At 42.5% G+C, this 11818-nt stretch overlaps 1 protein-coding gene across 1 annotated transcript in view; it reads left to right on the top strand.

The window, feature by feature from the left end:
• ADAM12 (ADAM metallopeptidase domain 12) overlaps nt 1-11796 on the top strand; it is a 165308-nt gene extending 153512 nt beyond the window's left edge. The window contains 7 exon segments of the mRNA XM_031059893.1: nt 1575-1683; nt 2179-2314; nt 2932-3040; nt 3746-3811; nt 3813-3941; nt 9105-9217; nt 10696-11796. Coding sequence (XP_030915753.1) covers nt 1575-1683; nt 2179-2314; nt 2932-3040; nt 3746-3811; nt 3813-3941; nt 9105-9217; nt 10696-10756 — 723 coding nt within the window. The 3' untranslated portion in view covers nt 10757-11796.
• Nucleotides 11797-11818: the final 22 nt, after the last annotated feature.

Raw genomic sequence — 11818 nt, 5'->3', positions numbered from 1 at the left:
CAGGGAGCTTTAAGCTGCTGTCACCACACAGCAGCTGCCTGAGGAGCAGCAGGAGGAGATAATGAGTGTTTGGGCTGTGGGACCTGCTGGGGGAAGCCCTGGAGCTCTGGCTCCTGCCCTGTGTGCAGCAGGACCAGGCTGTGCTGGTGCTGAGCTCCAGTCCCTGGGAGCTCTCTGATCCCACAGGGGTGGTCAGGCCTCACCAGCTGTTCCCTCACCTGGATTAAAACCACCCCAGCACGGCGCACTGTGTCTCTGCAGCCAGGATCAGTGCCCATCCTGGCTGGTTCAGGGCAAATTTGGGAGAGGACCCCCAAAGGGGCTCCTCTAGGAAAGCAGATTCAGCTGGCCCCTCACACAACTGGTTCAGGAGAAAATACCTCCTTGGAGAAAAAGTGTAAAAAATCCTGTTTATTAAACAATAAAACCTAAACAATATTAAACAATCAAACCCCTTGCTGCTCCAAAAGAGATGACAAACTGAGAAAGTCCCTCCCCGGGTTGCAGCTCAGCTCACTCAGGCTCTGATCAGTCCCTCAGTGCTGGAAATGTCGCAGGCCAGGCCCGGCCCGGCGGGCCTCAGGTGCAGCTGCCGGTGCTCTTCTGGGGGTTCTGTCTGAAAACAAACTGAGCTTCTCCTCTCCCCCCTTCACTCTCTGCAACAAGGCTTAAAGGTGCAAAACTTATTATTCAGCAGAAACAGAACAAGACAATTGGGGATAAAAGCATTGTACAGTCAACCCAGGACAGGTAGCAAAGCTCCCCGGGGGTTTCCTCAGCCCTGAGCTCATTTCACAGCTTACTCCAGCAACTGATTCATCTTGGAACCATGGAAGAATCTGTGCTGGGCTCAGTGCAAGCCCTTATGGAGAGGAGAGCTCGGGGTGTCGTAATTACATATCTTCTGAACAGAGAGAGACACGGTTCTCCCAGGAAAATCCTGGCAAGCTGTGTAGAAGCTGTGAGAAACTTCGATGAAAGAATTCAAACAATTATTATCTCTCTTTCTGTAACCATTGTTTATAGATATGGTTTTCTAGAGTGTGCTATTCATATTCACCAATAGTGTGAGAGAAGATTCCTAAAGGTCTTAGGCCCACCATTGTTTCTAGAAGAACTGTAGATTTCTAATAATCAAGTGTCTTTTCATGCCTTTAAATGATGGAGTCTCTATCACCTTTGGCTGTCCCCAGTACCCCTTCAGGGGGCTGACAAAGCTCTGCTGCTCCTGTGCAGGCAGGAGGAGCTGAAGTTTTCAGGCAGATAATGCTGCTGCTGGAAGCAAACAGAGAACAAGACTTAAGAGGTGTCTGATTATCCTCATATTATTGATGTTGTCAGCTGGGGCAACTCCAACGATTTCCTGCCAAAGAAATAATGGTTTTTAGGATCCCTCTTCTTCCGTGGCGAGTTGCTCTTTGCCACCTCAGTGTGCAGCAGGCAGCTATCAGCACATCTCCTTTCTTCTCCAAGTTTTATTCCTCTCTGATGTGTCACTGTCTGATTAGGAGCCCTTATCAGCCAGGGCTGCTCTCGGGTGTTTTTTATGTTAAGCCATTTGTCTTGTTTTGCAGGTCTGCAACAACAAAAAGAACTGTCACTGTGAGGCTGACTGGGCCCCCCCCTTCTGTGACAAGCCAGGCTTTGGTGGCAGCGTGGACAGTGGGCCCATCAGACAGGCAGGTCAGTGGGAATTCAGGCTCCACCTGGTTTTTTTACAGGATAAAGAGTGGAAATTGGTCAACCTCAAAAAGAATTACTTCTACACTTTGTTAATTTTACAGGATTTCATTATTCCGTGCCAGTTTTTCCCCAGAGTGTTGGAACATTAGTGACCTCAAAGAGATGTTTTTGCTTTATGTCTGAGGACATGACAGGACAAGCAGTCTCCTCACAAGTGGATGTACAAACTGAATCTCAATGGGAAATAATGTCTGTTTTCATATGAACAATACTGCTCTAAACCAAAATGGATCTCTCCTCTGCATGCCAGATGCTGCAGTGGGTGGCAATACTGAAATTACGACAGCATGGTTATTTCCATGACAAAGCTTCCCATCATGATTTCACTGCTGAAAGATTTTTGGTTTTTGAAGATAGCAAAGAAACCCTGGCCAGGCAGTGAGCAGGCCTTAGGAAGAAGTTAACTCCATGTGATTTTTTTTTTTTTTTTTGCAGACAATAAGAGTTTGACCATAGGAGTGTTGATAACCATCCTGTGCCTTATCTTTGCTGGATCAATCATGTACCTCAAAAGGAAGGCTTTCATGAGGTGGTTGTTTACAAGCAAGAAGACAACAATAGAGAAATTAAGGTATGCCCATTTTCCCTAATTATATTCCAATAGATATTAAGGAAAGGAAGCAGTAAACACAGCAATTCTCATCACCGTGAATGTATTAGGAAGAGCCAGCCTTGACAAAAAATATTCACCATTACCAGCAGTGTTTTCCCTGGGTTGGTTTAATTTCATTGATAGGCAGTAAATAACACAGGTATTGGTTTGAATATATCCCTCTTTCCTTTTGGGATGAAAAATTAAGCAGCGATGGAAGTATTGCCTTTATTTTCATTTGCCTGAAACAGTTTCATTACACTGCATGGCCTTTTATCTAAACTCAGCTGAGTGAGCTGAAACTTTCCTATTTGAGGTCATTACTGTTTAAATGTTAGATTCATTAGAATAGTCTCCTGGGTTTTACAAAGCTATATTTCCACAGATTGCAGAAGCTAATTTAACAGACTACTGGTTTCTAAAAAAATCAATATTTATTTTTATTCTTGCAGGAGTGCTAGACAATTTTTACTTTCCTTGTTTACTATAACCAGGCAGAAAGTCCTTGCAAAATCCCATTCTGAAAAGAGGCTCCTGTTTAAGAAAATGTTACAAAGCAGAACACTGTGTTCCACAATTAAATGTTTGTATTGCAGGTCTGTGAGTCCAGCAAGACCTTCCAGTTCATCTGAGCCAAATCATGTTCATACCATATGTGTTAGTAAAAACCTCATTGTGAAGCCACAAAATACAGCCATACAAAAAGTGAGTCGCTAAATCCTTTTTTAAAAAAAGTGGGGGAAAACCGAAAAAAGGTGTCATGTATTTTGGATCTCAGTTAAGTGATTTATTATAATACAATAATTACATGAACTTAATATCATGTAGGAATAACATTAAGTAAAATGAGAGAGGATTTAGGCTTCAAATTTCATTTATGCCTTCCACGTTGAATACAGGTGGAGCTGTCCAGTGCAGAAAAGAGATAGTTTTGTCTCTAGGAGAGAAATGCAAGGGACTCCCATGGATTTTAAAGTAGCAATAGACCAGGTTTGATGGGGCTTGCAGCTCCCTGGTGGGAGGTGTCCCTGCTCATGGCAGGGGGTTGGAACATGCTGGTCCTTCAGATCCCTTCAGACCCAACCATCCTGTGATTCTGTGCCAGCCTTTGAAATGAATAACTTTGGTGGAAGATTGAAATGTATAACTTAGGTTGGATGATTGAAATGTATAACTTTGGTTGGATTATTGAAATATGTCACTTTGGTGGATGGTTGAAATATATAACTTTGGTGGAAGATTGAAATGTATAACTTTGGTTGGATTATTTAAATGTATAACTTTGGTTGGATTATTGAAATATGTAACTTTGGTGGATGGTTGAAATATATAACTTTGGTTGGATTATTTAAATGTATAACTTTGGTTGGATGATTGAAATGTGTAACTTTGGTGGATGGTTTTTCCCAGAGGGATGGCCCCAGGCGGCCGCTGCCGTATCAGATCATCGACATCAGCGACCCTGTGAAGCAGCTCTGTGAAGACACACGAGGTGCCACCATTAAAAACACCCCAGAGAGTCCTGCCACCCCTTCCCCAGCTGCCAGGCCACCAAGCTGGGCCTGAGAGACCCCTGCCAGCTAATCCTTCACTGAGGTTCTCCCAGGTAACCACTGATTCTCTTCTATGTAATATTTACTCTGTGAGTGTCTGGAGAAATGAAGTGTTTTCTCATCTTTCCTGCTGCCCTTTTCCCACAGTATTTCCTTTATGTTTTGTGTGAGTTTAGAACTGTGCTGTAGAAAAATTGCCTTGTGGCAAGTGGGGCTGTGATCCTAAAATTTTGGATCCTGAACTCTGCCTTCACCACTCAAAAGACAACAGAACAAACACATTAGAGGCAAACACATCTCTGCAGCTGCCCAGGCAGAGGAGAGCTGCACAATTTGTTAGTGAGCTGCCAAGCACAGAGAGAGAGTTTAGGGAGTCACGTTGCAGATGTGATGTGCAAGAGCAAAAGGTGTCTTTGCTTGATGTGCTTCTGCCCTGCCAAGGGCTGCACGAAGCACAGTCTGTTTTTCCAGAGCACAGACACAAAAACCACTATTTCATGCAGACACACCTTTCACTGCAATGTTTAAGTAGAGATGGTAAATATTTCTTTTTTTTTATTTTTGAATGAATAAGATGCATCTCAGGGCGATAGACGGGGTGGATGAAGCTGTCTGTATTAAACAGTGCCTTTTCTTGTCACTGGCTGCTCCCTTTTGGTGGCACTTTGGAGTGACTGTTTCTAAGCAAAGCACCCAGGCTCTTCCTGATCTGGGTGTGGTACAAGGTGAAAATGAAGTGAATGTTGTTAACACCAGGCTCTCACCTGCAGGAGCCCTGAGAGCTGCTCGAGACCTTTCCTGGTGCTGGATAGGAGGAGACAGCTCTGAGACAGTGCTGGAGTGCAGGGCTTTGAAAAGGGATTGGAAAAATGTCAGAAACAGACAGGGATGAGAGAGGCTGCCCAGAGAAGTGGTCAGGGTGCCCAGAGAGGCTGTGGCTGCCCCTGGATCCCTGGAAGTGCCCAAGGCCAGGTTGGACAGGGCTTGGAGCAGCCTGGGATAGTGGAAGGTGTCCCTGCCCATTGTGGCAGCAAATAAGTGTTTCTAGATTTAATTTTTTCAAAGCCTGAACATTCTATCACTTAGGTTAGACCAACTTTTACAAGTGCAATCTATGTTTTATTTGGTTTTTTGTCTTCCCTCTTCCATGTTCCCAGTCATTTTTCTTTCCAAGGGAGTAAGGAACGCTGATTCTTTCTAAAATAAATTTTGTAGGGAATCAGAAGCAGTATTGATTCTTCTTGCTTGTCGTTAGCTCCAGTGGTCTCATTGTTCATTTTCTTGTATTCTCTAACATTCTGCACAATTCACAGTGGTCATAGGGAAGATTTCAAGTGCAAGTGCTTTTCTGTTTCTTAAGCAGAATATGGATGGAGAAAAGGCTTTCCAAGGATAAGGAACCATTTGTCATTCTCATGCTGCATCTGCACCTGCCCCAGCCTCAGTGCACATCACAGCAGCCCAGTGCTCCCCTAGAGCTCATGTTCCTAAATCCTTGTGCTCCAAATGCCACCCAGAGTGCCAGGTGGAATACCCGACCTGCAGTACTACCACTAGCAAAGACTGACAGGTCTGAAACTGCCAAAAAGCTTCTCAGCTTGGCAGCTCAAATTCATTGTGACAGTTCCTTCATCAAGCAAAACATCATTTCACCATTTTCAGTCTCTGCATGGAACACAAACAGGGGAACAGCTCAAGGCAACCTAAAGAATGAGCAAGAATGGATTCTTTCAAAACTATATCATAACCTCAATATTGTGTGAAACAGCTACTTTTTATATCAGAAGTACCAAAAAAACACTGTGTGGGGAGAAAATCTTTCATTCCTAAGTTAATTTTTTCCCTCAAATCTTGGAAGAAGTAAATTAGCTTAAGAAGAGTTTGGGATAATAAATATAAAAACTACTTCATGTATTGCTTCAGTTCTCTCTTGGAAGCACATCCAAAAGGTCAGCAAGAGGAAGGACTTTAAAAATCATTGCTACATTCAGGATGTCACCCAGATGCTCAGTGCTGCAGGATGGTGCTGTAAATTATATAAAATTTCCCTCAGTTGTAAGTAAAATAGTTAAAAAACAAAGACAACACAAAATAAACCAAACCCATCAACCAAACAAAAAATCCTCAGCTAATTAGCTCTTGCCAAGTTTAATATTTAATTATCTTTTGACTGAAAAACTGCTTTTCCTTCTCTCAGATGCTCTTGCAAGGCAAACAGTCTTTATTTATGGGCCAGATTCATAGTCAGTATAAATCAGCAGAGCCCCATGTGAATCAAGGGAACAGTGCAGGTTTATCCTAGCCATGGGTTCAGTCCAGGCACTTGGATTTGATCTCTTCCCCTTGATTTTGGTGCTTTTATCATTCAGTTGCTGCCTCTGACACTCTCATTCTCTTGTTACCAAAATATATCTCATATTTCGCAGCTCATCCTAATGCCAGGAAACAGAACTTTTGTACTTCAAAATTTTACCACTTAAAAAAGTGGTTTTACTTGTTCCTCAGTAAAACAGAGCTCAGCCCAGCTCTGCTCCTTCTGCCACAGTTATCCTGGGAATATCTCTCCTGTGACACCTCAGCCTGGCTGTGGACACAAAGGGCTTTCACCTTCTTTAAAAACCAGTGGAAAAACCATGGATGTCTTTGGAACTGCTCAATATGAAAATTGTGGTTTTCATTCCAATATTTAGAACAACACTTCTCCAAGCAGGGCCTGAATGCATTAAATGCCAGGTTGTGGATATAAAGTGGACAAAGAAATCCATCCATAAACTCTCTGTGAGGAAGGGCTGAAGCTTTAGGGGAAGGAGTGGAGGAAGAGGAATGAGGGAAGCAGAGCTGGGCTGGTACCCTGAGCTGTGCTGCAGACTCTCAGCACATCAAAGGCTCTGCAGGGCCCCACATGAGTTAACACACAAAGTTTGGATTCTCCTGTGGCACAGAAAGAACAGAGAAGGCCCTTCTGTAATCAGTCTGGGGGATGGGATTTATTTCTTCACAGAGCTTTTCCTCTGTTCCTTGGGTTATGTGCTCCTGGTGGCATCTCCTTTCTATCAAGTCTGTTCCATTTTGCTTCATCTCAGCCACCATTTATTCTCCAGCTCCATTTTTATCAGACTTCCTTCCCTTTTTAATTTTTTTCTTTCATTTACCCTTTTCTAGCAGCTTGCCACATTACACTTTCTGTCAAGAACACTTGGCTGCTTCCTCCTTAAGGATATTTTAACTTGAGGACATTTTGAGTGGGAAATGGATGAATAAATAAGTCAGGAGTTGGGCCTGTATACCCATTAATACGAGTACTAGTTATGCAGAGAATTAAACAGAGGGTGGACATTACATGCAACTTTAAAATGTAGTTTGTGGAAATTTGAACTTATTATATATGAGATTTACTTAAGCTCATGTATTTTCATACTTATCAAAATGCCTGTGGATAATCAATCTCCATTTCCTTCTTGAAAGAGCAAATATTTGCCATGGAAAGTAAAAAAACAAAGGGATGCTCAAAACAAATAATGAAAAGTTGGACTTTGTTCAGGAGCAATTCATGCTCTGATTGCTTGGATTACATCTTTCAAAGAATCTTGAATCAGATTATGCTTGTAAGCTCTTCTTGTTTCCTTTAATTTTACCAATGATACTTAACTAAAAATAAGGAATAAAATTCCTTGGGCAAAGCTTGGCTATGCAGCTCCAGTAGTAGGAAGATCTGAAGTGAGTTTGGGGATAAACTGGAGAGATTTGTGTGCCCTGAGCAAGCCACTTAATGTGTCCCAGCTCCCCATAACAGGACAAACAGCCAAGTTTCCCTGTTTGCAGGGACCACCCAGAGGAGCCACTGGCCCAGCCTGACAGCAGATGACTTCTGTTCTTTATTAATGGAGCCTTTAATTCCACTGAATGAAAGCACAGCGAAAAAAATCCACAGATGCTCCCAATGCAAACCAGACTGGGGCACTTTGGTTTTGTGGCCTTCTGAATTTCCATTTTAAAGTCATGTTGAGCATTCCCACCTTTCTATGGAACTGCCTCTGCAAAGTTATGTATTGAATCTTTGCTGTTTCCATTTACCACCAAGTAAGCATTGAGTCAGTAGAGATGCACCCTGCACTTCTAGAGCAAGGAATCAAAAGTCATAAAATCATGAAAATAGAGTATTAAATATTTGGTTTAAAATTAGAGTGCCAGTTTATTAAAAATTAGTTACTTTTTACTCATTTAAACTTATCTGGTCATAACATATCTTCAGTTTAGGTTTAGATTAGGTGTTAGGAAGAAACAGTGAGGGGGGATGAGGGGTCAGTTTTACCCAGAATGATGGCTGCCTCCTGGAAGTGTCCAAGGCCAGGCTGGATGGGGCTTGGAACACCCTGGTGATGCCTTAAGTTTTAGCTTTCATATTTTCCAGATTCTGTACTGCATTAGTATGTAACTCTGAACTCCATATAAAGTATCAGCAGTTCTCCTCACAGCTCAGGCACACAGAACAATCCCTTTCCAACCCCAGAACCAAGGACACCGCTGCAGCTTCAGCCCCAAAACTGCAAACAACAGCAAATTGAGGAAAGCAAATTTGGGAGGATGGGACTGCATAACCTGGAGCTGGAATTGGACAATTAACCCCAATATGGAAATGGACCAGAACTTATAAAAGTGTGAGAACTCGTGACACACTGTCCATCTTGGGTCCATCTACATTAAAAATAGAATCAATACAGTGTTCTTTATTTAAGCAAAAATATTGCACGAAGAAACTTTGATTAAACTCCTGGCTGTCCATTCCAGTCAGATATTCTGAAAGCAACAACATTTCAACATTAACCCCACTATGGAAATGGACCAAAACTTATACAAGTGTGAAACCTCGTGACTCATTGTCCATCTTGGGTGGAGCCTTGGCCAGGCTCTTGTACTGCCCAAGGTGTATCCAGTGAAGGCCTTTAATAAATACCTGCTTTAATCCTTTAAATCCTTTATTCCTTTAACCTTTATTCTTTATTCCTTTAACCCTGTTCTCAGCAGCCTCCCAAGGCATCCCTGGGACATGGAAGGTGTCCCTGCCCATGGCAGGGGTGGCACTGGGTGGGCTTTAAGGTCCCTCCCAAGCCAGCCCAGTGTGTGACTCCACAATTCTATGGCTTTATGCGAGCTGTGGCTGTGTGGAGGCTGTGATGTCCCCTCTGAGAGCTGACAGGAGCTCGTGTTCCCTGCAGGAGCCCCCCAAGCCCAGCGCCCCTCGGAAGCCTCTCCCCGCGGACCCGCTGGGCCGAGCGCGCCAGGGCCCCGCCGGACGGCCCCGGGCTCTGCCCCACGCCAGCCCTGCCAGGTCAGTCCTCACCCTCGTGCCTTAGCATTGCAGCTTCTGTGCTTTCCATCTATCTGCAACCCTGCCATTCAGCAATGTGTAACTCTAAACTCCATATACATGTCAGCTGCTGCTTCCCCATTTTGGGCAGACACGATTCCTCTCCAGGCCTGGCGATCAAGGACACCTCACTGCCTCAGGGCCCAGAAGTGCAAACAATAGTGAGTTCTGGGGGGAGAAAACTTGAGGTAAATTACTTCATTAACTGAAGCCATAATTGGAAGATTAAGCCCCAATATGCAAGTAGACCAAACTTATTAAAATGGGAAAACCCATGACCCATCATCCATTTCTGGGTGTAGTCCCTGAGGAGCTTTGTCTGCCCAAAATGTACCTGAATGCCCTTCAATAAATATAACCCCTTTTTATTCCCTTAATTTTCCCTTTTCATAAAAGTATGAAAACCTGTGACCCATCATCCATTTCTGGGTCTAGTTCCTGAGGAGCCGACCCATCATCCATTTCTGGGTGTAGTCCCTGAGGAGCTTTGTCTGCCCAAAATGTACCTGAATGCCCTTCAATAAATATAACCCCTTTTTATTCCCTTAATTTTCTCTGGCCTCTGTTTTTAGGTGGTCGCAAAAAGGTATCAATCCCAACACCTGGATTTTAGCACTACAGCAGCAACATGGCTAAAATGGCTCAAGGAGCAACAACCACTTCAAATATAATTTCCATCTTTGATTTTACTTATCATGCTGCTTCTCACTGGGAGTGCACCAGCACAGTTGCTCTGACTCCCACAGAATATGAGGGTTTATAATACCTGTGAAGGCTTGACTGTAAACACCTGGCTGCATGTTTACAAAACTAACCAATAAATAATGAATTTTCTCCTCAGACCCCTCCCCATCTGAATTAGGCTGAGAACTGAATGCTGTTAAAATCAGCCACCAAAAAAGTGATTTCCTGATCACCCATTTCCCAAGGAAACATCAGTTGACATCATCTGAAAATATTATCCAAAAGATTCAAAAAGCATAGAAATTGTGCACTTCAAAAATATAAAGTATATTCGACAAAAATAATCATGAAGTGGAATAACTACACCAAATGTTAGTGGGTTTAGTCAATACTGTTTTCTTACCCAATATTCCTCAGTTTCCTGTCAATAAATGAGCTCCAAGGAACATAAAAGTGGTGTTTTAAGCTACAAAAATTCTTCCAGTAAAGCACTTAAGTGCTCAGAATCATTAAAAATAGAACCAATATAGTCTCCTATATTTTAGCAAAAATACTGCACATAACAACTTTGATTAAACTCCTGGCTGTCCGTTCTAGTCAGATATTCTGAAAGCAACAACATTTCAAGCTGACTCCTACAGCTTTTGGAGACCACCTGGAATTCTGCAACATTACTGACATTTTTATCAGGTACAAAATTGATGAGCACCCAAAGAAATGAAGTAACAATTTGCTGTTTTCCTTCCTTCCAACAGACCTGCTCCCAAACATCCACCACAGGTATCCAGGTCCAGCAACACTATGGATGTGAAATGAGGAGAAAACCTGACACCTTTATTTTAAAAAGTGAAGACAGAAGTTTGCACTATCTTTCAACTCCAGCTGGAGTTCATTTCTATGACAATACTTAGAATTTTTAATGTTTAAAACAGCATTATTTTTAAGAATTCTGAGCTACTGCCTTTGGTGCTGTGCTGTGCTATGGTGCTCTGTATACTTGCTCAGGTACTTGTAAATTATTAATTTATGTTGAATATTTATTACAGTGCAGTGCACTGTAGTAGATATTTTTACCATAGCTGAGTTTTCCTAAAAAGGAAACCTTTTTTTTGTAATATTTCACTGAACTTGAATAATTCTGCTCTGTTGGTCCTATGTAGGTTTGTTAGTTTTGTTCTTTAAGGAGTGCTGATGCAGATCAATGAAATGTGTAAACAGCTCCATCTCAATGGTCCTTACCCAACTTCTGAGTAAATATGGCAGGGTGAAAAGACAAAATCTCTCCTGGAACTGGGTGAAATGCCCAATACCTGCACACCAGGTGTGACCTGTATGTAACCAAAGGCTCACTCTGTGTCTGCAGCTGTACTGTAATCTCAATTTTCACGTTACTGTTTGAGATCTCCCAGAAATCTCTGTGCTGAAAGAGGATGTATGCACCTGGGAGAAGTCCTCTCACTGAAGAAGTACTGTATATCACCAAGCTGTGGTGGTTTTAGCCTCATTTTCCTCAAACACAGCCTGCTTAGTCCATGTTAATGCAGATGTCAGGCCTCCCTGTGCCATCTCCTTTTTGATGCTTTGGTAATTAAATTCCACCATCTCATTGTTGTCCTGATTAGACTGGCAGTGCATTACACCCAGGGCTGGGGGGAAGCCAAGAATGACAAAGAATTACATTTAAAAATCAACTTTTATATTATTTCCTTTTGCCTCACTGCTCTGCTTATCACCTGTATTTTGCATATTTACTACTGTTTTGTATTAAACTTCTACAACGTTGCTCCAGGTTCCTTAATTCCCAAATCAAAATGTGTATTTTAATACATAGACTTGGATTATCAAAAAAAAAAAAAGTTCATCTCTCCTCTGTGATTA

The sequence above is a fragment of the Geospiza fortis genome, unplaced genomic scaffold (assembly GCF_000277835.1).
Source record: "Geospiza fortis unplaced genomic scaffold, GeoFor_1.0 scaffold452, whole genome shotgun sequence".
Classification (NCBI taxonomy): Eukaryota; Metazoa; Chordata; class Aves; order Passeriformes; family Thraupidae; genus Geospiza; species Geospiza fortis.
Note: the sequence above shows the minus strand (reverse complement) of the source record. Positions and strands in the feature narration are given on the sequence as shown.